The sequence below is a fragment of the Anas platyrhynchos genome, chromosome 1 (assembly GCF_047663525.1).
Source record: "Anas platyrhynchos isolate ZD024472 breed Pekin duck chromosome 1, IASCAAS_PekinDuck_T2T, whole genome shotgun sequence".
NCBI classification, from domain to species: Eukaryota; Metazoa; Chordata; class Aves; order Anseriformes; family Anatidae; genus Anas; species Anas platyrhynchos.
Genome location: NC_092587.1, coordinates 119,723,899 through 119,751,244, shown reverse-complemented (window position 1 = coordinate 119,751,244; position 27,346 = coordinate 119,723,899). Strand labels below are relative to the sequence as shown.

At 35.5% G+C, this 27,346-nt stretch overlaps 1 protein-coding gene across 16 annotated transcripts in view; it reads left to right on the top strand.

The window, feature by feature from the left end:
* Positions 1-27,346, top strand: part of DMD (dystrophin) — a 1,236,775-nt gene that overhangs the window by 791,746 nt on the left and 417,683 nt on the right. For all 16 annotated transcript variants that reach the window (XM_072027522.1, XM_072027514.1, XM_038175527.2 and 13 more), the window contains one exon: positions 21,560-21,735. In XM_072027522.1, the coding sequence (XP_071883623.1) occupies positions 21,560-21,735 (176 nt within the window). The remainder of the gene's footprint in view (positions 1-21,559; positions 21,736-27,346) is intronic.

The window sequence follows — 27,346 nt, the reverse complement described above, 5'->3', positions numbered from 1 at the left end:
AGCTAAGTGCTGTTGGTGGTATACACGAAGGGGACTAAATACATACATACATACATACATAAATATATAAAGTCTTTGCTGAAATCTTTAGTTAAAGTCATGAATGGATTATCCTGTTTATTCAATGTACATTTATTCACTGGGAGAAACGGAGTTTCCCCATACAGCAATGGGAGCACTGATGTGTTTGCCCCATCCTGGGGTAGAAGGCTATCAATATAAAAAGAATAAAAGCTGCTTGTGTTACACACCAGAAGAGCTTGACTGATGGTGGCTGCTGCCAAGACTGTGAAAAAGCCTGAAACAACAATATACATATTTAAAAAATGAATGGCCAAAACAGATCAAAGTAGCCAGCAATCCAGTCTTCAGCATCTCATAGATGACAAGCTCTTTTGTAGCAGTTGTTACCAGTGGCAAATCCTCTCAGGTACATATTGCTGCAAGACTGTCTGATGCTGATGTGACAGCAGTCAGATATTCTGTATTCTTGTCTTGTATGGGCAAAGTTATCTTTTTGGATACAGAGGTGCTAGCCAACAGGATGAGAATAGTTCATCCAGTGTGACACAGAGCACTGCAGCCCATCTCAACAGCATGTGCAAACAGATTAGGCTTCTCTTCCATGCTCTGCTCAGATACACACAGGATAGCCATTGCATGTTATGTGAAATTAAGTTATTGTTCTCTGATTTCAAGGCATGCAATAGCTTGGGCTCAGGATCAAAAAAAGATCATCATGCTGTAAAATGAGGGATGAAGATGACAATTACGACAGCTGAAACACAGCAAAATAGCACAGCAAGATTCAAGTTTTGAATACTGCAGTATTATAGAGTGTGTGCTTATATAAGCATACAGATTGTAGAATGTTATATGATTATGTGTACTCTGAAGTGTGTATATATGCACATCTATATGTGTACACACAATGGTGCATGCAAAGTAGAAAAGGTGAAGAGAAGGAAATAAGCACAGCTAACTTGAAACACTTTTGAAAGGTATCCATGTGTTTGGGAGCAAGAACAGATTAAGAATCTGCTTGAAGAAGGACTTAGAAACCTGAAGGTTAACCACACAGACAAGCATAAATACTAATTTAAAATAATAATGCTTTAACCAGGAAATATTCAATAGCTGATGAGACAGATCATTTTATTGTGAACTTAATAAAAATATTCTTTGAGAAGCTAATTGCCTAATGGTAAATTGCTGTTTAAGTAAGGCTTGCTGTTGTAAGGGAATTAACAGCAGCATCGTACACCAGCCCCAGAGTTTTAAGATTCTTGGTGTACTCTATGTGATAACATATTATGCAGGTAGAATTCTTTTCCATGCTGAATGGCAATGTGTATAGCTATATTGTCCTTTGAGACTTAGTTCGCATGCAGTTGCTGGTATCGCACTGTTCAGCAGCCTGCTGCAGATAAGAATGAGTGATGATGCCCTAGATTTTAATGGAAATTTTAGAGCACATGCAGCAGTAGGGTGCAGTCTTCAGCAGAGAAAAACGAGCTGACTTGCAGGCATGAGGGGTCATCAAGAAAGATAAAGAAATAGGACATATACTCCAGGCTAGGCAAGGCTTTTTAAAGGATATTATGGAAATGAGCAAGAACCAATTTAATTTTCGTAATGTCACTCCATTTAACTTTAAAATACAAGGTCAAGGTACTGTGTTTTCTGTAATGATTAAAGATTTGGGATGTTCTTTTTGTTGGAACTGTTGAACGTTTACGTAGCAAAGACTGAAAGTGACAAAGAATTGAATGTGGAAGCATCAGAATTATGTCACAGCTCCTCCCAAAAACACATTAAAGACAAAGAGAAAGTTGATAATCACTTTCATTTTCACCCTGGCAGTCAAATTTATTTTCTTAAGAAGCTTCTCTTTAAAGTTACCTTGATCCCCACACAGTAATGTGTCTTTTTTTTTTTTTTTTTTTAATAAATATTCTGTAGAAACTATATTCATTGTGCAGTCTGAAAATAGCTCCCTTTAAAACAAATTCTCAGCATTCTCCTTCCTGGAGAAACCTGAGTTACCCACTAGATGTAAAATTCTACAATGCACTCACTTTGCAATACTGTCAGGAGTTTCTGAAATAATGATGAATAGGTAGAACTTTTTTCCAAAATCTTCATGCAAATATTTTATTTTTAATGAGAAAAGATGGTGCTGTATGTCTCCTACATAAGCATAAAAAAAAAAAAAGGATAAAAAAGGATTGAGAATTTTCCAGATGGACTCATTTTAGAGCAAGGGCAACAAAGGTTTGGGAAAATATTTTAACATTTTGTACTCTGTTCTTTGAAGACAGAACACATTCTTCAGTAGTCTTAATTTTTAAATAACCTACAAGGTATGAAAGGTGAGGAAGAAATGCATCCATTCCCCATGGAATCTTTCCAGAACTACTTACACAGTTGGACTAGTGGGACTGAGGGTGGTTTGGGCAGCTTTGAGTAGTCTGCAGCTTGCACTGGAGCCAACTGGGTTGCAGTTTAGGTTAACTCTGTCTGCACTGTACAACAACTGTTGTTGCAGCTGCCTGGTAGGTTCATCTGGAGAAGTTTAAACCACATCTTTATTTCATATGGATTGCAGTTACTTAGTGTAACCAAATTCTCCAGACTGGATTGGGTGAATGAATAAATGTGTTATACTTATTTATTTATTTATTTATTTATTTTTCCTCCACCTTAAATCAGCCTGCCTTTTGAAGCAGTCATACTCTAAAGCCCAATAATAATATATTTTTTTTCCTGCTATTCTCTATTGTATGCTATTTTTAACCATGACTGTCACCAGACTGTCACCCAGGTTTTACGAAAATCATCCTTAGCTCCTAAGAGCTCCAAGCCATAGCTGGCACATTATTCCATATTAAGCAACTGATGCCTTTATATTGAGCAAAATAGATCAGCAATGGTGCAAAGTAATGTATAATACTGTTTTCACTTAGATCTTATTTCAGCTGAAAATAGGAAAAGCAAAGACAGTTTAGATGACTAATAAGTTGGTCGGAAGTTTTTCAAACTTCTAGAAAGTTTTGAAATTTTATCAAAATGTATTTATTTTTAATTGATTCATCCCCTCTTAATTGTCATTCTCAATCTCAAGGTTATGATGCAGATTTTTTTCCTAATTATTGAAAAAAAAATGAAATATGACAGAAATAAAACAAGTCTGCCTGTCAATAACAACCCCTGTGAGACTGAACATTACCACACAGTAAGCACAGCATCTATTTATTTATTTATTTATTTATTTTTTCCCCTGCTCCTTCGGTGAAGATGTGAGTGCAATCAAGGCACAAGGCTTGTGTGTTTAAGCATTGTCTCCTTTTAAACCTCTGTGAGCAGTTTTATAATCACCTGCTAATAGACAATGCTTCCATGGAGGACAAGTGATGCTAGCTAATAGTGTTTTTATTAATTTTTGTACTTAAGTTTTAGGCTGCAATTCAAAAAATGCCTTTGTGCTGGATATTTCTTGAGCACTAGGAAAACAAATGGGAATGTCTCAGAGAGATGATAGTCCTAAAGAAAAACTTAATGGATGCCTGTAACTGAAAGGGGTGAAACGGATCTCTGGGTTACAACAATGCTTGAGAGGTATATTCCTTGTTCGTTTCTTAAGAAACATGGTTAACTGAAAATGTATCACAACAGTTAAGTAATGGAACAAGGGACAGAAGTTTAAGCATTTTAATAGCAAGATTCAGAGGTTAAAATTGAAATAAAGGTAACCAGAAGCTGTCAGTAATACTAAAAAAAATCAGAATATTTCATCCTTGTGATGGTCTCACTTCAAGGCAAGCTTGAGATGTTCAGATTGCAGAGTAACATGTATCTGTAATTTCTAGGAAACATATATTAACACTGGGAACATTGTACCATCCTTGTCTTTCCATGCTTGGATACAGCAATTTGTTATAAATTCTTTGTTAGGTCAATATAAAATAGAAATAAAATGTTTTTGAGGGTTATGTGCTGCATGCATGAGTAAAAGTTTTAATGATTAAACTTGTACAAATCCATCACTCTGCCATATCTTCCAGCAGTAGAGGGTTTTGAAAATATAGTCAGTGTTGGAAATGAGCTTTTGAAAATTGGTCAGAGAATATAAGAAACAAAGGAAAAAGTCCTAAATTTGGTATTCTATGTTCTTAAATCCACATAAATAAGAATTTATAAACTTTTCCTAGGGCTTCAGTGAAGAAATATGAATAGCAGTGCCTTGAACAAGGCAATGTGTTGTTGTTAGTGCTGTTGTTGTTTTTGTTTGTTTTTGCTTTAAAAGGAAGTACATGTGCAGCATATTGTTTCAAATTAGCAATGGCAAATTTCTGTAAATGTAGCTTAAACTGCAGAGAGATATACTATTCTATAAAACACATTAGCATATTTGGTAGAAACTAGTAATGCAAATGAGAAAGCAGTACAAATATACTTACTCTAACTGCCTTCCCCAAAGAAGAAGATAGGCCTGCTTATGTGTTAACACTATGAGTCACGAGTGGGAAAGAGGTTTGCTTTTCATCTGTGCCCCAGTTTTTTGTTCCTTGCTATATCTAGAATTTTCTCTGAGATCAATGGAAAGAATGGTACATCTTTAAACCCTGATTTATTTACATGCTATTTTTAGCTCAGTACTCAAGCTGAAGTGTCTTTTCAAAAAGAGAGATCTCAAATATTGGCAAGGTCTCAAATCTTGAAGTCCAAGGACTTCAGTGAAAAGGGGATGACCATGCCACAGTGCATTTATGTCTCATGAGGATGTTCTTAGTTTCCCTGGGAAGATCCTTCCTTGCTGCCAAACTGATAAAATGAAGGGATAGCAATTGAAATGAGATGTAAAAGAGATTAAAATACTTAAAGGCAGGAGCAATAGTGGTATAATTTTATAATTCAAGGGATTTTCCATGTTTTCAGTTGAGGTAAAGATAACTTGGTATCTTTTACTAGCGAGTAAGCTCTCACAGATTCAAAATTGTTTAAATGTTTCAAAACCCAACATGTATTCAAATAAGGGAAAAAAGAAATAGCTCATCTGTCTTTGTTCTAATTAAAATTATGGATTGCACTGTATTTACAGTGATTCCAAAAATTAGGTTGAGCTAGTGATTTTATTTCCCCTCTCTCCCTCTCAGGGGCCTGTAAGTGAAGGACCTGCAACAGGATGTATATTTCTGTGAGCAGAAGTTTATTTCTTCTTTTAGAAATTATATGAGTGATTTATTAGAAATTTCAAACAATTAAATAGCAACAATATTCTCCTTGGTCTATAGTTTTCTGAAAACTTGTCTTCTATTTATAGATCTGTTTCCATTTAGGGTTCGAAACACTCTGCTTGAAGCATTGTGTTTTTGTCTGACTTAAGTCCCTAATGGAGATCATGTACACTGTGAGAAACAGTATTTTAAGCACGATCTCTGTCTAAAGGAATTGTGTTGCCTGGTGTCTCTAGAGTATCTTGAAGAGTGTACATTATTTACAAAAGCTGTGTTCTCATTTAAAATCCCATTGCGTTATGCATGTTATCACTGACAACCCTTGTGGGAAGCATCCTCCTGCCATCATTCCTGTGTGGTTATTTACCCAGACAAATAGATATCTTGTTGATTCACCACTAGAAGAATGAATTATGTAACTTCAGTCTTAACACATTTTCTGCAGACTAACACATTACTTTTGTCTAGTATCAGGAATGGGGAAAGTTGAAAAACTTGCTTTTTGTCATCATTTGTACTTGCCATAATCCTTTTTAGTTCTGATAACAGGGAGTCTAGAATAAGGAAAAGTGGGTCTCTCATTCACCTGAAGGCTCTGAATAAATCAGATCTTACCTTGTATTCTATCTTGTGAATGCCAAGATTCACATAAAAGAAACTGTGCAGGACCTCAGTGAATTCAGATTCCTCTTATCTCCATTTTGCAGGTAATTGTTTCTTTTCTTACCAGAACTCACTACAGCTTTTTTCCTATTTGAGGGCTGATTGTATGTTCATAAGACATTTTCATATTAAGGAGATTGGAGTTTGACAAGCAGCAGTGCCCTTAATTGGGAAGTAATCAAGATTTAGAGCATATCTGTCATGCAAAGTGAAACACCTCACATGTTTCAAGACTAGCTCTCATAGAAGCAAGTATATGCTCAGGATATTCCCAAGTGTTATGGTATGTAAAGCAACAACAAAGAAAATCTGGATGTAGGTTTTCAGCAGTAACAGTAGGTTTAGTTTTCCTTTTTAATTATATCCTTTGTTTCATTTTCTGTCTGATTACTGATGTGGTGCATTTCAGTTGATGTGCTCATTTTTACAAACTTATTTGTGAAATGTTTTGATGCCTGAAAAGACTGATATTTATCCTGGCTTCCTATCTCTCTTTATGCAAAGAGATATGACTAACATCTCTTTTATGTTATTTGCTGTTTTCTGATACAGTAATTAATTAAAAGAAAATGCTTTAATTTAATTCAAGGGTATGCATCTTAGTACCACAGATTTGATAATTATTACCATTTAGGCATTTTCAGATGCCAGTTTTATGACAATGTTTTATTTTGAGATTATGACTCCTGGCAGACTCAAAGCAGGAGATTTTGGTTAAAACAAAACAAAACTTCTTTAACTCTCCTGGAAAGAGGTATCTGAACCTCAGGTGAGTTGGTATTCCCATGTGCCTCCTCAAAGTGTTAGCCTCAGGCATAGATGAGTGCCTCTTGCCTCCCCAAGCACACAGCAAGAATAGGAGCTCTGCTGTAAGTGCTCTACTGATGTGCTGTTTTTTTCTTGCACTGCTGAACAGAGAGGACTTGGATTTTTTCAGGCTGTTTTCCTGTGTAAATAGAGCTTATGAGATTTCTTTGTCTGTATTCAGTCTATCTATCTCTCATAGCATGGTCTGTAATGATTTTTGAATTCACTGTTCAGTTTTAATCGAATCGGAAATGAAAGTAGAGATTCCCAAATAATTAAGTTCCTACAGGTCTTAGAATATCAATAGCTGGGTAGGACATGATTCAGTGCTGGCATCGAAAGACAAGCAGAACTCAAAAGTTAAATGTGTCCCTTGGTAGCAACCCACAAGCTAACAATTGAATGAATCTTGGCCGGCAGAACATAACGTGCTTACCTTGCCTGGCCTGCTGAGAGATGGAAGAGCTGGAGCTGTTGTGGTGGGAGGGATGAGAGATGTAGAGGGCAAGGAGAGCAAAAAATTGTCAGTAGGTAACCAGGCTTCATTAGTTCCATTCTTAGAGAATGATTCAGATTTTTATTTTTTTATTTTTTTTGTCTTCCCCATTTATGGTAGATAGGATAGGCTGCAGGATAGGTGGGCAGTTGCATAGATGGCGCAGTGCAAATAGCTGCAAGGTAACATGCAGATATTTGTTCTGTGAGCAGGGCAGTTCCTGGTATGTTAGGTGGGAGGTCTTCCCTGAGGAGCTGAAGGGTGGAATAGGGGTCCTGAATTTTGGTAAGGAAATAAGATCTGTTCCTTGACCTTCCATAACCTTGCATGAGAGTAAAGCAATAACATTTCAAATAAGGCCAAAAGGAGAAATGCTGAGCTTTTGGCATATATACATCAGATTTTTTTTTAAACAATGGAAGACTGTGAACTATTGCCAGGTAGACCTCTGCAAGCTCTTTTTAAGAACTATCAAAGAGAACTGCATATTTGTTCATATATGCTCAGAAAAAGTGTTTACCATGATGGATTCTCTCTGCATGCTCAATCCTGTAGCCACTAGTGATTCTGAAGAAAAACAGAAATAGGGAAGTGCATTTTGTATCAAAACATACTTTGCTATTTCATTTTTAGGTTAGAATTGCACAGCCAATCTATCGTGGAAGCTCTGCAATATAATACCATATATTAGATATGTAGTATCATAGAGGATTGAACAAAAATACTTAATTTATTTTTTAAAGTTAATAAGGACCATGTAGTAGAATTATGTGCAGTTAGAGGAGTAGTTTGTTCAGAATTATCGATTAAACTATAAACATTTTAATCTACCCAAAATATTTGTAAAATTGTTAAACTACGTACAGTTTAATACATTTTAAGGGACTGAATCAGTTTTAAAGGCTGAAAAGTACATTTTATTCTCCATGTTTTTTCCTGTTTCCTTGTAATTTATTAAATTATCAGCAATATTTGGTTTTATCTAATTTATTACATAGGATTTTACTGATTTATTGACTGACTTTGAGAAATTCTATAGATTTTATACCCTGCAGCTAGAAATTAATACGTTAATTTTGAATGAGAAGAAACCCTTCTGCCATTGATAACAATTTTCTCCTGCTGTGAGAGATGCTGCAATACAGAATATAACTTCACTGGTTCTATCAAAATTTTTAGTAGTTCACTAGCATAGCATTATTTCTGGTGATATTTTTGTGTTTTTATTCTTAGTGTATTATTGTTAGTATGGATACAAAATAAGTAGACAAAAACATAAATACATATGGACTCATTTGTAAACTCATTTTGGGAGACAGTGTTATGTACTAGAAATCAGAATTCTTTGTAGTAAAACTTACTATATACTTAATTTTCATTTTTATTTTTTATTTTTGAAAGGTTGAAATGAAGATTTCTACCAATCCGAGCTGTTCTTTGGTGGAATGTAATGTGTTGTGGTTGTTCTATGTTTATAAAATCATAGAATCAATAATAGAATGGTTTGGATTGGACAGAAAAATGTAATTTAAATCATCTGAGATAGTTTTGTCATTAAACAAATAAACTGTTTATCTTAAAAGGAAGTATGTATTCAATGCCAAATGAAATATGTTGGTTGAAAGTATAGACCAGCATAGTAATTGAGGGTAAAATTTAAGGGCAGAAATTTATAAATAAAAACAAGGAAGCTCCATAAAGTTGCCTGGATAAGAGCAATCTATCTTGGCAAAACACAGTGTTCTTCTACACACCCCACCCTGCAGATAAATTAGAAGGTAGCATGATCAATATTAACTTTCTATTGTTATACCACTGTTAAAAAAGTGTGTTCATTCTTTATTAGAGTGAATATGGTGTTGGCATATTGTTTTCATTTTCAGATCATGCCACAGATAGTGATTGGATGTTATCACTATGAGCTTTGAATGGCACTGTTTTACTTTTGCCTAGGGATTTCTAAGGATGGAAAACTGTACTCATGACAGTTTTAATATTAAATTTTTAGAAACATGAAATTCAGCAGACATTATACGTTATCCTAAGAAGTAAGAAACTATCTGACTGATTTTTATATAATTTGGTGTGTGTTTTTCCCATGCAACTTTACTTGATAGAAGTACCGTTTTTCCCCAAAAAACATTTTCTGGGAATCTTGTTCAGACTGTTACTGAGTGCCCTCAGCATCCATGAGCCTAGGGAAGCCAAACATGTTAAACAGCTTAAAATTTCACACTTCTGCTTCTTATTTTTCTATGGGTCAGATCTCCAGTAAACTGACATAACCTTATTACATGTTTCAGTAGAGGAAAAAATGTAAGCAAGACTGTTTTTGTTTATAACAAGTCTATGAAATAATGATACATCTTCAGAAAGAGAGAAATAAAGTTTCCTGAGTTACTGCTTTTCAAAGTCTTTTGCTTCCTGTTTCCCTTTCTTAGTTCGGTGGTACTCTCTGTTTTTCTCAGATTGATAGAGCTGTTTTTCACAATTTCAACCCGTGGTTGAAGTGGTAGAAAAGAGCTGATGTGGTTAACCACTCCCTGACAGAGTTCTGAGTGCCCATAAAAGTTATCAATGCTGAATTGATTTTAGTGGATTAAAATCAATTTATTTTATTTTCATGGACTAAAAACAATATTTTCATGTTGATGAGTGCATGATGTTTTACTGTGTTGCAAAATATATATACACATATATTTGATTCAGTGCTTTGATGTTTGAAACTCATTCTGCTTCTTTTTGTGTAAAAGACAAGGGTATCATGAAAAGTGTTTTCCATTGAAAGCAAATTTCCCAATAAAAGTATTGATTTGTATTTTGAAAATGCTGTGCCGTACTGAAAAAAAAAATATGTTAACATTAAATATGCAATGAACATCAGTTCCTGAAAGTCTTATTATGTTTATAATATCAACTACTTTGAAGTAAGCTGATGAATTTAGCAATCAGAAATGAAATTATGGGAATATGTAAATCGGATATCCCTTGAGTAACAACACTGCCGTGCTTAGGAAAGCATTTGAATTAATACTCTGAATTAATAAAAGATCAGACCCCACATGCTATACTTATGTTCTGAAGAAAGAACAAGATGGATACACAGGCTAAGTCTATTAGGTACAGAAGAATATTAAGTGTGGTAGGGGTAGAGACTCAGTCCTGGCGGTGGTTTTTGGGAGTAAAGTCAGATTCTGTAAAATTAATACAACTCAGATGGGAAGGAAAAGCACTAGAAGAGCCAGAGCAACTGCTCTGAAGAATCCAGAGGTGGTGGAGATCTGAAAGGTAAAGAAAGGACCAGAAAAATCAAAATGGAGAATGAAGCTGGCATGATAGCTTACAAACCAATTTGTTGTGTGCCCCTTGCTGCTGAACTTCTCCCACTGGTTAGTATTGATTAGAGACTTGGAGAAAATGCTAGCATGATGGTGACAGGAGGAGAAGCAGCACAAGGTGGACAATTAATTCTGGCTGCCAGAATCTTCCAGTAAATGATTGCATCTGTCTTAAGGTTAAGAAGACTCACCTTATATGTAATATCTTTTTAGCTCAAGGCAGGGGAATGACTTTGTTTCTATAATCAGACATTTTCCTTTTCTTTTTGAAAAGTGGGTATTTCTGCTGGCCTTGGCTTATTATTTTTCTGTTTTTAACCAAATTGATATTTCAGGCAATATTTGAGTATTGCTCACGAAATTGCATTGAACCAGGATCTGTGGTTTGCTCATATATTATTTAATGCAGGGCCATAATGAAAAAATGTACAATACGTAAATTATTGAGACTGCCCATTGCACCTGATACTACTTTCTTGGCATTTGAAACCGTGTCTAAATAGTTGCAAGCCTAAACTGACTAATGGTCTTGTCTACTACAGGAATTGCCCACAACAGGGAAGCCACTTTTACACGCTGGATGTTGTCCAGCGTACATTTATTCCTTTATGAGTTGCTACAGTTGAAGTCAAGTCAGGGTACAATGACTACCCATCCAAATCTTACTGCCTTTAACTTTTCATATAAGCAGACACAATGTGATTGCATTACTTTAGTGCCATTTTTGTTTGTTTGTGTTTTTAAATCTTATCTGGTATGGTAAGGATTTTGCACGGCTTCAATGGAATAAAAAATATACAATAACATTTCTCATGCCTGTCAAAAAGGGGTTTTTTTCTATTTATAAATATTAATGATGCAGAAAAATATGCACAGATTTTTCTGATAAAAATGTATATACTATTTTTACTTGCTTTAAAATGAAGTGTAAAAGATGTAGGTGAAAACTCACAAATTGAGGCTTTTATAGATAGTATCCCAAATACTTGAAAGGGGCAATATTTACAGTAGTTAGTCTTAAAGGGAGGCTATAAATGACCAGCGCCAGAGTCAACACATGTAGCTTGTTCAATATTTCTAGTCTACTACTTTTATATAATGGGCATTTTTTCCAGAGCCAGAGGCACTGACAAATGGCAATCCAGTAATTTCAAAAGAAAGGAGTAATATATAACATCTTAAATATCATGTTTGAAGGGGAAACAGGATACCGAGGCACATGTGTTTATTCCAGTGCTGCTGGGTTAAAGATTTGGAATGGTATTTACAGTGTATAGATTCCTTAGGAAAGCAAATAGTATTTTTCTGGTTTTTGAAGCACAGGAGGTGTATAGGAAATAACTTAGACAAGGGCATGGGCATTTCTTTAAGAATCAGAAGAAGCTATGAAATAGTAAATTTGTAGTAAGTATGTTTTTAGTTTTAGAAAGATCAAATTGATTTAAATATTGCATAAAAATGAAGAATTTTGTTCACATTGAGTTGCAATATAGTCACTTATTTAACTAAAAAAATGGCCAGATATTACCTCCATCATTATTACTAATGTCCTTGAACACTTGAGAAGTGCTATGTTTGAAGAAACTAGAAAGAAGGTTCCTTACAGTATGTGTATGTAAGGGAAAAAATCAGTTTGCAAGCCTCTTTCTTTTTTTACCTTTGTGGGTTTAAAGGTATGAGAAACTTCTGTTACCAGAAGAGACAAATTTTGGTTGATTTGATTGCAGTGAATTGGGAATCAGATGATTTTTACATGATCTTCTCATAGACCAGATTGCCATCCTAGTGAAGTTCATATTAATGGGTCCTACTGGATGAAATCTCCCTCTCAAGAGCTAATTATAAAGGAAAATTCAGTAGGTATTAGTAAGAACTGGAGATATGTTTAGAGTTATAGTTTATAGCAACACAGGCAGCAGTAACAACAACCTGGAATTATTGAAGAAAATCAGGTGTAAAGTCACCTGGCAAATAAGATATAGTATACTACCACTTTTTTTTGGAAGGACAGCAAGTTAGAATGAAGGTTTTGTATAGGTAAAATACAGGAAATTCAGTCTTTATGCCTTGTTTAATGAACAATGGATTTGTCATTGCTTATAGAAGGAAAAGGAGCATTCAGGGGATAAATCTGTAAGGACATAAAAATTTTAAACAAATCTGGAACTCCTCTGACTGGCAGCTTTTAGCTGAACATCAGAAGTTATATATCTCCATTTATTTTGATAAAATGTACAATTGTAGAGATGCATTGCACCCACATATCCTTCTGTACAACAGCAATCATGGATGGTCAGCAGTGCATCAGCGGTTGCACTGGACCTTGTGTTTTTCTAATTAAATGTCGTCAAAATATGGAAAAAATAAATAATTTACAAAGCAGGACAGAATAGCAGTTTCATAAGGATCTCCAACCAGTTTGCATAAAAATTCAAACAAAAATTGTTATTTTTGTAATAATAAATAGAATAATAAAACCAGTGTGGTTCATTTTATACTGTTGCTTACACTACAAATTATTATATTAAAAAAATTTAGGCCAATAAAGTGACAATTAAATTTCACTCTTATTTTATGGTATTTAATATTTACCCAGAAAGCTGTTCTGCAATAATTTTATTTTCCTTTGGATTCTCATGTACAGCTGATGTACAAAGAATAAAGTTCACAGAATGCAGCTGGTTCTGGTTTATAGGTAGAACCTGATCAGAGCCTACTGTCAGTTCTTTCAAAAGCTGCTCTTTTCACAGATGTGATAATAATATTCAAATTACAGAATCACAGAAGGGGTTGGAAGGGACTTCGAAAGATCATCGGGTCCAAACCCCCTGCCAAAGCAGGTTCCTTAGAGCAGGCTGCCCAGGTAGGCATCCAGACTTAAATGAAGGAGACTCCACAACCTCCCTAGGCAGCCTGTTCCAGTGGTCCGTCACCCTCACCAAGAAGAAATTCTTTCACATGTTGGTGCGGAACTTCCTATGCTCTATCTTGTGGCCATTGCCCCTTGTCCTGTCCCTGCAAAGCACTGAAAAGAGGTTGGCCAAATCCCTCTGTCTCCCACACCTCAGGTATTTATACACATTGATGAGATCCCCTCTCAGTCTTCTTTTGTCCAGGCTGAACAGACCCAGGTCTCTCAGCCTTTCCTCATAACGAAGATTATAATTTACCCTAAGAAAATGTTTTGCAGAAAATTATTGTCAGCTCTTTAGCAAACATAGCCTGCATTTTTTCTTCTTTTTTTTCTTTTTTTTTTTCTTTTTTTTTTTTTTCCCCTCTTCCAACTCCATTGGCTGTCCTAAGCTTCTGTGATTCATAATGCCAATATACTAACAAACAGAATGGACATGTAGTAATGAAGATTGCATAGCAGCTTATAACAACATAGCTAGGAAACAAACATTTACTTTTTTGTTGATTGTCTTAATCCTGACAAAGTGCCGGTAATGTCTCCAGATCAAAACAATGTGATTTAACTAACTTGGAAATTAATTTCTTCCTTATTTCTAATAGAATCTTGAACAGATTTACATATGTTGAACGGATAAATTCACTGTGGTAACCAAATGCTAGCAAATTATACTGGGGATGGAGATCCACCATATGTTTTCACAGTTACCTGATTTATATTATTACATCTATGTAGACTCTTTTACATGCTTTTATACAATTTGAGGCAGAAGAAAGATTCATGCAAATGAGTGAAGAATAGCACATTAATGTCAAATTAATGACTACAGATTTCTGAAAGTGGTGCATAATACCTTTACATACTTCTAGGATCTGAAGCTTACCTTAAATTAAGGGAAAGCAATAAAAATATATATATATTCTTAAAACCTTTTTTGCCTGCAAGTGCCTCTTACAAAAATTTAGAAGCTTGTTTGTGTTATTTCTTTGTGCTGCTACAGGGTTTTTCCATAACAATAAATTATTGTTGAGCAAATTTGTCTGCTACAATGAAAGGAAGAAAGTGCTGGTTAGATTGCTAGTAGAATAGATTCTGATTAAGCTTAACACTAAAATGCTGTTTCATTCAATGATGAGGAAATGAGATTGCAGAAAGAATTGCATGATATATGACAAGTTAACTAAGAAGTAACAAGTAATGCCAGATAAACAATGTCATTCTGATACCCACTTAGGTAAGTGGGTAGAGACTCAGATGAATGTTTAATTTACATAATATGGGAAATGAGTCTAAGCAATCAAATTGGTTTACTCCAAATCATAATCTACTCAAATCTTTTTCCTTTTTACTATTTAAATCAGTACCAAGAGTTTGTCTGAGGAAATAAATTATCTTTTTGTTATGTTGCCTGGTGATTTGTCACAAGCATTATTAAAGGCATGAAACCAAAATGGGGGCAAGTAGGCATGTGATGCATATTTTTTTTTGAAAGTGTATGTGGCAAATTACTTGTATAATTAAATAAGTTATTCCTCTTTATCTACAAAAAGTAGATGTTTCTCAGGAAAAAACTGTAATGGGAAAAAAAAAAAAAAGGAAAAAAAAGGATAACATATCATGATGTTGGTACATTAAGCAAATGTGTAGCAGTATTATTATGACACGCAAATTCGTGAAGCGTTCCATATTTTTTTAAAGGAGGCTGTAGCGACGTGGGGGTTGGCCTGTTCTCCCATGTGCTTGGTGACAGGACGAGGGGGAATGGGCTTAAGTTGCGCCAGGGGAGTTTTAGGTTGGATGTTAGGAAGAACTTCTTTACCGAAAGGGTTGTTAGACATTGGAACAGGCTGCCCAGGGAAGTGGTGGAGTCACCATCCCTGGAAGTCTTTAAAAGACGTTTAGATGTGGAGTTTAGGGATATGGTTTAGTGGGGACTGTTAGTGTTAGGTCAGAGGTTGGACTCGATGATCTTGAGGTCTCTTCCAACCTAGAAATTCTGTAATTCTGTGATATTACAGGACATAGATGGAACTGTTAATAGGTCATCATAAAACAATAACAAAAAACTCCTGCTGTTTAAAATATATTTCAGTTTCACACTTTTTAGAAAAACTTTTTAATAACTAAGTAATTATTTTTATGCAATATATAAGATTGTTTGATGTCAGTCTGGCTTGGACAAAATAGCTTTTTGTCATTTTTATTGTTTGTTCCTGAGAAAATAAAGTTACTGCCAGCTGTCTAAACCAAGAATAAGGCACAGTCAGAGGTTTTAAAAATCAAATTTCAGCATGGAATCATTGTGATGAGTGTGTTGTTCAATTTTACTTTGCCAGTTGAGGTAAAACACTGCAATTGAATCAACAGGAATACATTGCTGTATTTCAAGAGTTTGTATTATAAGGTGATTCACAAAGAATCAGCCTGCTCCACAGAAAGTACAGGCACTTTTAGGTGTCCAAAGTGTTGCATCTCTAGATGTTAAAGCGTCTCCAAAGTCCACAAGCACAGCTGTGTAGAAATTTTTGTAGCATAACTCTTAGCAGTAAACCAAGCATCATTGTGACTTCTGATAAAAAATGTAACCTTGATGCATATGCTGATCATCTTTATTCAGGAGAAAGTTCCTTTTGTCTCCTTGAATGGTGCAGTTTCATAAAATTAATTGAGGAAGTATAAAATGTATTGAGGAAGGCAGATCAAGAGGGAAAAAAAAAAAAAGAGAGAGAAAGAGAGTGGCATAACAGTGAACAGAAATTTATTTTATTTATTGATTTATTTATGGGGGTTTATATAGGAATTCACGACAGGACTGGCTGAAAGAGAGTGAGGAAGAAAAAAGAAGAGAAAGTGAAATGAGAAATACAATGGCAATGAATAGTAAAGCCACTGAATAATTCCACTGAAAATAATAAAAATAAAAGCAGCATCAGAAAGAAATAAAAGAAGGGGAAGAAAGATGGAAATTTATTTTGTCATTGACGGTACAAGGATATCTAACTTCTTAAAGAGTTTCTCACCACACATTTAGGTCATGAACTGAAAGCCATAGCCAAGATGATACTAGGAATGCCTGTAGATTTAGAGTCTCTCAGACCTTTAACTTTCTTAGGAAAGCAACATATGATGTCATGAGAAAGTATTTTATAAAAAAAAAAAAATGTTGTTACCAAAAACTTTGTCAACCTTGTCACCATTAGTTGTGATTTGTTTATTAATATTCCCTATACTGCATATTTGTCTCAAGAACAGCTTTGCAAGTCATGTATCAGATGCAGAAACCTTTGTAAGTTTGGAGTACAATGGAATTAATGTTCTAAATACATTGGGTTGAGGGGGGGCAGAAGTATTGCTGAAAGCATCAGGTTAAGAAATTCCTTTGTGAATTTCTCTTTCATTTTCTACTCTCCTTTTTTTTTCTCCATTTTTTTTCCTGTTTGATTCAAACAAAAACTGTAAAGCAGCTGCTTCTGTACTGTCAGAAAATACACATGAGAGCAAAAATGAGAACCAATAGTGAACAAGGCCAGAGTTTCAAGCTGACTATAATAAAAGTCCCCTGCTATTGCAGAAACAGCCCTATTGACTTTGGCAAAGGTTTTCCCCAATTGTTTACAAAATGTTTCTTTTCTTGATTCTATTATACTTTGATGTTTTCTGAAATAGTGTGCATAATATCTCATTTTAAGTTAATCTGTTTGCTAATCCTTGGAAAATAAAAATAAATGAATTGAATAAATGTAATATCACTTGAATGTCTTTGGCATTTTAAGTTATATTAAATTAGTAGAGGTCATTATCAAGGTGTAAAACCTTGTATGAGAGGTAAAAGTTCCTTAATATACTGTTTTTGCCAATTGTAGTCTGAGAGAATGCTTAAACCTTACTTCCATTAAATGTTACTCACCACTTACTTATGCTTGAAAATCACATGAAAGAAAAATTGAAGTGATAGGTAACTATATCGTCATCTGCTTTCCTTAGTGGCTAAAAATTCAATATTTTGAAAACACAAAATACATGTAAATATCTGCAATCCACTCAAAACTGTGATTAGCTCCATGTGTGGATATGATGTCAAGTCTCTTCTGGGTTGTTTTATTTCTAATATTATATAAACATCTCATTTCTTAATTAGGTTAGTTTGCTCACTGTGTTCATAAAGTGATTAGAAACTGTATAATTGCAAATATAAGTATCTCAGGTAGCCGTCTGAGTAAGCTGTGAATCCAAAGGACTATTTGCCCTTTAATTTTTCCATTTCTTTATGAAGAGGTGAAATGCCAAATGAAACTACACGAAGCAGGTTCAATGTCAATATTCATTCTGTAGCCCCACATACTATCAGGCCATGAGAGGCAAACCCTTGCAGGCTCCCAGCATCTTGTCCTCATACAGGTGTGTAGCAAAGATAGAGAGGGAATAGGTAACTATAGCTGCCGGCAAGTTTTAGCTACTAAATATAAGTTGTGTTTGTGGTTCATAGCTTTGGGATGAATGTGAGAAAACATGATTTTCAGCAAAAACAGTTAAAAACACTTTTGTTTGCTTTATATGAAAATTATTTAAAAATAAGTAATTAAAAAAAAAAAAAACGTCCTCATGGATTGCTATGCTTTGTATGTACCTAGTAAGGGTAATCTGCCTTTTTTTAGGCCGTGAAAGATAGCCAAACTTGTACTAAGCCAAACTTATAGCCAAATATAGCCAATCAGCACAGATATTTCACTTTAATCATGTGGAGAGCATCAAATGCACAGAACACTGGGTGAAAAGAAGTCTCAAATTGTTTTCGTTATAGTGATCTGAAATCCAGATCATGGAATTGCTTAGATTGGAAAAGACCTTCAAGATCATTAAGGTCAACTGTCAACCTGACCTACCAACTGCCATCACTGAACCATGTCCATTAGTGCCATGTCCATATGTCATTTAAATACCTCCGGAGATGGGGGCTCCACCACTTCCCTGAGCAACCTGCTGTAGTGCTTGATCACCCTCTCTGTGAAGAAATTCTTCCTACTTTAAACTTCCCCTGGTGCAATTTGAGACCAGTACAATTTGGCCAGGAATGTTCTCCCATGCTCTGGTGAAAATTCACACTTCTCCTTTCTACACATCCTACGTAAAGTTCCCATTTTGGCATTAGGGATCATAAGTCCAAAGACTATCCCTGCCACTAAGCTAGCAACTTTATTTATTTATTTTTATTTTGTAATGCCTATTGCATAATATTCCATAGAATAAAACAGAAAATTCCCTTGGCTAATTTTGTGTCTGTTGAAATAAATGTGGAAATCCTGTAATAGTTGCTATACATATTTTTCATATATGCTGGAGGAGTGAAAGAAACTAATTTGAGATGCTGTGAACTTGAGAAAGAAGGCTCAGTAACAGTATTTAAAGAGGCTTTTAATTCACATTTCAGTTTGTAATAGTATGCTGTTTTTTTTTCCTGTTATATAGAAAAAATGTTGCAAAGACAATCTCGTATTTCTACAAATTTTAATTTTAAAAATGTTTAAATTCAGAAAGTAGAATTTCCTGTCTTTGTTTTCCTTGCCCTAATCTCCTGCTCCAAGTGAATAGCCAAGTGAATAGTTTTGTTACACTTATGTAGAAGCCTTTAGTCATTTTTGGTTTTACTGTAACCACAGTAAGTGGTTACTTATATTCATACAGGTGCCTGCAGTAGGTTGCAGGTTCTTTGCTGGAAATAAGCCTCATATCGTGATATATTTCTCCTAAACCAATTTCTCCAGAGTCTTACTGTTATGATTTACCTGCAAAAGCTCTAGTGCTCAAATCAGTGGAAACTACTGTGTATGCATACAAAAAATTGATTGTTTTAAACTGGGCTTTACCAAAACTGAGGTGTTTACTGGAAAGGTCAACAACTTTTCAGCCTCACAATAATAGAGAATATTTGCATTTCAGTAAGCTACCTGACCATTAACATTATTTATTTCTAATAGTGAATCATGTATATGAAAATAAGAGCCAGAGGTTGGGCCAGGTATTATTTTATTAACATGCATCATGGAAAGACAAGAAAATGTCATACATCAACGTAAGAGGCTTTTATTGCTCTCTGTTGGGTCCTCAAAGATCCTGCAGTATATATCCTGCTATAACACTATCTTAAGACCTTACATGTTCCAAGCTGTGCTGGGACACTTGGAGCCAGCAGGGTGCTTGATGCTACATGGCTGGTATATTGCAGCTAGCTAAGAACCTGCAGAAATGTTTTTTTCTGGTTTGGAAGTGCTAACCTTTTCATCCTATCAAAACATAACAAATCAGTATGCAGACTACTGCAGTATTACGCTCATCACTCTGGTACTCTTTTATTCTGAAACTATGGGTGATGAAAATAGTTTAGAAAAAGTAGCATAACAGTTTTTACTGAGGGGTACCACAGACATGATTAATTTTCATAGCGTTCTCTTTCATAGCAACCTAAAAAACCACCACCAATAACAAAAGCTACAAGAAAACAAACAAACAAACAAAAAACCAGTGAGAATTCTAATAAGAATAAGCTTAGCCTCAATCCTCTATGCTTCAGCTGACTGCTGTCCAGGACTGTGAGTACATGCTGCAGTAGCTTGGTGTCATTGACCTCTCTGCCACAGGTTGTATAGGTGATGGTGTTCAAGCTATCTGTTTAAAATTTGTGCAAAAGTTGGGACAGGGCACACAACTGACTTTCTGCTGGTTAGTGAAGTAGTAATTGTCAGCTGAGATGTGGTCATATTAAAAGCAATTCAAGTATGGAAGAATTTTTGAACTTTTACTCAGTCTCATACCTGAAGATCTAATAGACAAGATAAATAAATAATTAAATATATATATATATCAAAAAAGGTTTTTATGTTCATCTTTATATTCCTGGAAATCTATGTTCTGCCAATTTTAACCAATTCAAGGATAGATGTAATGTTTATATGTTTTACTTTCTCTGTATTTTTTATTATATGTTTAGAAAGAGAAAACAAGTATATAATGTAGTTCCAGAGTATGACACACTGAAATATTTGGTTTCTTCCAGAAAAAAGTAGATTCAGCATTTAACTTGCTCTTGTATGTAGATATGAATCAAACACCCTTCCTGAGATTGTGAAACCTATAAACCTATAAATATGAGTGCTGAAGTGTTTCTGCTTATTTTAGCAGTAAACTGTTGACAATGATTTTACACTTCCCTTGTACATTTTGAGGAATTATGTGGAAAAAATTACTCATGCTCTACTGATGACTAAGAATGGGAAATGATTGATTTCCATATTTATAAATACAAACTTTATTGAACAGGCATACAGTGTTGAAGTCTAAGTTATGGATTCAGAACCGTCTTTTCTTTCTTTCTTTTTTTAAATGAACTAACAAGCAACATGTATGATAGTTGTTTTTTTTTTAATGGTAAAAGATGTAGAAATGGTAAAAGATGTAGAACTGTATCTTAATGTATTTAGTAAATAAATGAAAATTTAGAAAATGGTCTATCTTGGTTACATTTTGGTAGTTCTGCATTCTGTTCTGTAAACAGAGACCATTTAAGAAATATAATTTCTTAGGAGTGTGGTACTTCCCACCCAAAAGGAGGATGAAGTAATGAATTATCAAGCTTCTTGCAATCAGAGACAAATGTGTTTTGTAATGGAATCTGGAGAAGCACTCCAAACAGTTTCTTTCTTTACATTGCTAATTTGTGTTGATAGGTAATAGGAGGTCCAAACAATGTACACTTTAAGTTTAAAATGGTTTATAGGCCACTTAGAAAAGAGTCTACCTTCAGGGGCTTAGAAATAATTTGTTCACCTGCTTTTCTTACTAAATGATCTGCAGAATATTGCTGTAATTATCTCTATCAGAAAAGAAGACAGAGAGAAAAGTCTAAAAAGATGCACTGAAAGGTGCTTGTTTAAAAAAAAAAAAAAAAAAAAAAAAAAAAAAAAGATGCTTTCCTGTCTTTGGATTTTTGTATTTGGAATTCAGGGGAGAGCAAAGACTTTCACATCTTTCCATCTGGCCAGGATGTGATGAAGCATTTTGTTTCATGCTTGACATTTTTTATAAATACGTGTATGTGCTGGGTATTTTGCAGGAGCTTCAGGATGGCATTGGGCGACAGCAAGCTGTTGTCAAAACATTGAATGTAACTGGTGAAGAAATTATTGAGCAGTCATCAACAGCAGATGCTAATGTGCTGAAGGAACAACTGGGAAGTTTGAATACCCGGTGGCAGGAGATCTGCAAACAGCTGGTAGAGAAAAAAAAGAGGTAGGTTAAAAGAGAGCAAAAATATTGTGAAACAGTTTTGGCTATATTAGATTTGCTTCAGACTTAAAAGTTCAAAAGAACTCTCTCTTAATGCTTAGTGTTTTTGTATTCATACGAAATTGTTAGTAATTGCATTTCACATCTTTAATTCTTTTCTACTCATTGCTATCAGTGGCCACCACTCCCTTCCATACTCCACATTTTTGTAATTTCAGTCCTAATGCTGAACAACAATAAACAAGCATACATTATTTCTTGATTAAAAGTGGGACAGATTGGAGCTTCATTTCCACAATTTACAGTTGATTTAGCATCTCTCTATTTAATAGTATGTCATTAAAATATATCTCTGTAATACTAATAATACCTTATGTAATTGATACAGTTAATCCTCCTATAATTCACTTCTCATCTTCAATGCCATTAATACCTGCATTTCATTCAGGTTAGATAAAAAGAATGGATTGGTTAATTTAATGTTATTTATAGTCACTTCCAGATCAATTTGGTTTTCTCTTGCAGTCAGAAGAACCTGGAGCATTTGAGTTACAGATAATAACCAGAATGGTAGAATTGGCAAAGCTTTCTTCAAACTTTTTTTTTTTTTTTTTTAAGCATACTCCTTATTGAGTGCTAGAGATTTGCTAGGAGGATGAGTAGCGTGCAATAGTTTTGTTATTTCTGGTGATATTTTTTTGTGGTTTACAGCTGTGGGGGGCAAAAGCTGTGAAAATGCTCGGGATGGGTAGTGTCCTGAAAGGTTATTGTTGAGTTTAATTATGATTAAATTTTCACTTGGAACTCATTAAAAGCAGGCGGTGCAACGAGTTAGCTACAGCTGTCATGGCACTTTAAATGTTTCTTTCTGCTGTATCTCCAGGTGTTGATGGTAATTACACAAGGGAGTCCTTTGCCTTTATTTATTGCCCTAAAAGCTGTTCTTTTGTACAACTGAAATCCATCTGTGTTTCTAATCTTTATCTTGTTAAGTAAGTGCTAACACTTACAGAACAATAACACATCATTTTAATAGCCCCATAAGCTGCTGTGGTAACACTGAACAGAGAGATTGGTGGTTGAGCTTTGAGAATATAAAATCTGTCCTTAGTTCTGGTAAACATAGCTATTGTGTTCTACCTCATTTATCAACAAAAAGACGCAATTCAATGCCGTTTTGGCTCGAGGCTGTATTAACAGTCTGGAATTTTGGGGCAAATCTTAAAGTTTAAGGAAGCCTAGGGTCTCTTATGTGGGAATAATCCAGTTACGTTTCCTCAATGATCTTAAATAAGCATCCTTTTACCCACACCCATTCCTCCTTTTGAACTGTTTGGTTTGCTGACTGTTTTGTGATTGGTTTGTTTTCCCCTGAAAGACACTTTGTGTAATATTGAGTATTGTGGCTGCACAGACCTAGGTTAGTGTATAGATTGCCATATAGTGAACATACAGTGTTGTGCTAAACTGATATAAAAGCATCTGATGTACTGCTGCGGTGAGACCTGTGTGCATCAGAATGGAGGATTTTATGCTTGTGTTTAGTGCCTGGTCTTCCTGGCTATGACAGATCTGCCGGACCTGCTCCCAGATCTTAGAAGCAAATCCTACAATCCTACTGTCACTCTAGCTGCTGCCTCAGAGAAGGTACTAGTTTTTTTTGTTGTTGTTGTTTGTTTGCTTTTATATTCACTCCCACGATCTGCATGTTCAAAAGAAACAACTGTAGGTGACAGAAATGTCTGGTGTGCTCTATCTAGGTCTCATCCCAGGCAGGAAAAGACAAACACATCTTTATGTTGCTTTGTTGGCATGAGATTTGCATATCTTTTGTGCTTTGACATCTTTCAGTTTGTTATTTGTTCTGATTAGGTTTGGGGTACATTCAGGTTCTTTTATTTTTTTTTTTTAAGATCTGAATCCCGTTTCACCCAAAATGTCTGCTTTGTTCTTAATGAGAAAATTAGGGCAAACAAGAAAGGCTGAAGTGGCCTTTACTTGCCACTTTGTGTCATCACTTCTTGCTCACTCAGACTTGCTTACCACCACCTATATGTGTGTCTTAGTATAGGTTTATACAGGAATTGTTCTTATGAGACTATTGTTGTGTACATACAGTTGTGAGAAACAATCTGCAGCCAATAACACAGGCTCAGGAGAGGATCTCAGTGAAGTAGTATTTTTATTCATGATTGCAATGGCGGGCATGCTGCAAGCAGAAGCTCAAAGTAAAAGTATATCATAACTTTATATTCCCTATTACCTGACGCTTAATTCCTCCTTGATTTCCTCGGTGGCTCAGTACTACAGGTTCACACACTACTCAATGCTTATTACTGTTATAAATGAAATCTCAGCTCAATCTGAATTTAGTAATATTTATAAAAGGAATATTTATAAAAGGTATTGATTCAAAGATTGAAGCCAAACTTATCTTTAAGTGGTATATTCTTTATTGCAGCGCTGGATGCACGGGGGATCTCTCCTCCTATCGTGCATGTTCGAAGTAACAAACTATCTCATATTTATACAGCAAAACATGAATATTCTATTAATGCCTATACATATTCATTATCTAAACCCGCCTACTCTCGCTTCGAATGTTAATTAGCTTATCAGTCCCTGCGCTTGCGCAAAGCCTCCCAAGAATTGTGCACCGGGGTCTTTGGGACATGGGCAGTGGTCTTTGGGAGGAAGACCGTCTTCCTTGTGATGCACTTTTCACCTTTTGCTTAAAAGAATGCCAGGTTGGCTGACTGTTGTTTCCCAAGCTGCAGAAATGCCAAGTTGGCTCAAGTTGTCTCAAGTTTCAGCCTAACTGAGGGTTGGCAGATAACAAGATGTCATCTATTTTGTTCTCATTAATTTTTAACCACAAGATTTATTCTATCCTAAAGTGAGTTTATACAATATCAGTATAAAAGACAAGTAAACAGCACTGGGTGTGCGGGGAGTCTATGCTCTACTAACCCGCACACACGAACATCAAACATTACCATTGCTTTTACATACTAAACCCGAGTACACCTATACATGTGTACAATCAGAAAAGATAACAAGCAATCCTTTAAGTTTCATGACTTAACAGTCTCCATTTTCCATTCCTTTTGCAGCAGAGGGGCCGATGGCGTACCAGTTGGATCAGTAAACGAGCCCACAGCTCCCTCACTGTCTGGCAGACCACATGTTTCTGACTGTGGTCCCACATGTCTCTTTAAGGCTTCAGATATTGCTCGCCAGGTGCCGAGCAATCTCCCCGCAACCTTGTCAGTATTAGTTGCAGAGTCCCACACCTTGACCTCAACTTGGTCCCATATTTCAGGATCATAAACTGTCCGATCATTAATAAGGAGAATAAGCTGTAAGGTTACCAGTCTTTGTTTCCAAGGACGTATGATTCCCCATAATGCGCAACTGCTTACCAGCAAGGGGCAACTGTGTGCGTGGGTCCGATTCTCTCAACTCGAGCTTCTTCCCAGCTCCAGTGCACCTATTTCCAGCGACTTTCTGTACGAGCTTCTCTGAGCGGTTTGCTGAGTTGGGCCAAACCTATCTTCATGAGGCAATCAATGTGCCTGTTCCCACCCTGGTCTCCATTCTGCTAGCCTGTTCCTTTTCATTCCTTCTTTCTGTTTCTTTATTGGTGACATAACTTCATTATATTGTGTTGCTTTTTCTTTTTTTTTTAATCTTGAGGGCAGGTTCTCCTCTTATACCCTTCTCCCCACAGCAGTCCTTTTCAAAAACAACTTTTCATTGGTCAAACAACTTTGAATATAACAACAAACACCCAGAAACTTCCATGCCTTAACGGCTGGAAAACAAGAGAACCAGCTGGAGAACAAGAAACCGGAGACTGCATGGAGTCTCCTGAACCACCCTTCTATGTTCCCTCTAAACTCTTTTATATTCCTGATGGCCTTGTCGTTAAGAGTCTAATGTTATCATCAACTACGGTGCTTGCCCACCCCCATGGCCACACTCCCAAATCTCCCCCTTCTTTATTAATATCAACCATTACCACTCCATTCCACACCATCAACACTGATGGTGTTTGTAGGCTCAAAATGTAGAGGCAGCCAAAAAAAGGCTACAAAATTGTGGGTAGCATCAGTGAAGGTATTGAGAACAAAACCAAGTGTTGTTTTGCTGCCATCAAATGTTGTGGCATGATCACTTTTGGTAGTATGTGCAGGTGTGCTCTCTGCACGTCATAAAGGGCATGGTAGACTTACAGAAGAGATAAGCAACTAAAATGAGCCAGGGTTTGGAGTGGATGCTTTGTGACCAGAGACTAAGAAGCTGAGGATCTTCAGTCTGGAGGGAAGTCTCAGGAGGGATATGACCTAGGTTTACAAAATTGAAGTAGTGGGCAAACTGAATGTGGAATAACACGTTGGGGAATTCACTTAATTCCCCAATGCCAGGACTAAAAGGTAGTTGATAGAACCATAACAGATAGTAAAACCACTTTAGAAGTTACTTTTTTACATTATGGTTTCTGAGGTTTGCTGGCCACAGAAGGCTGTGGAGGAAGATATTATGACTCAGCACTGTAACATCTTTTGTCTAATGACAATGGATTCTGGTGTTGTATGAGGTAAATAGACAGAAGAAAGTGGACAGTCTTCTGTGTTCCCCTTAATTAGCATCTCTTATTAGCAATGTTGGAGGCAAACTGTTGGGTTAAATATTCTGACAGACTCAGGCACTTTTTATGTTCTGATGCACATGGTCTCTGGGCTTTGGGGAAGAGGAGGGGGGATCTACATACAGATTCTTTTCTTTTTTTTTTTTTTCTCCCCCACACACACTTTTTTTTCCTCAAGGATACACTGTTAAACTACTGGTCTACTATTTGTTCTGAATTAGAACATATTCTATATGAGAATATATGACTACATTGAAGAACATGATAAATTTAAAATGTTTCCTATAACCATAATGAATCCACTGATTGTTTGATTTGAAAAGATTGATACATGATATGATTCTAAGAGTTCCAGCATGTCAATCCAGTTTTCATAAGTATTTTGAAATAAATATTAAATGATCTACTGAATAAAAATGGTAAAATAGATCAAAACCACGGAATTCTATAAATAACAGAAGCTGATTTAGATCACTGGGCACTAATGTTAATCTTGGTGGTAGTTTGGCTCATTAAATGAATGTTAATTATTTTGACCATAAAAGGACCACTTAATTAAAAACAGACAAGAAAACAAACCAGCCCTCAAATCAATTTGAAGAACATATACTGCTTTTCAGTAAAAACAAGCTGTTTTTTGTTGTTGTTGTTGTTGTTTGTTTGTTTTGTTTTTAATGTTTGTATTATTATTTTTTAAGTTTTAACAGGTCAGATGTTGACCCAAGGCAAAGCATAGACTTAAGGCTGGCGTTGAGTCTCCTTTCTTTGGTATTGAAGATCAAGAGGTTGTGTTTGAATTATGTTTGTGTAGGATGTTATCCTTCAGTTGCCTTTATCAAACAGTTTCAAAGCTGTAGAAGTTTGAATTCAGTGCTTAATGTTTCTGTATCCTGCAGTCTAATCCATCCAGCTAAGAATTAGATGAGAATGTAATTTTAGGACATGTAGTCATTTTATCTTACT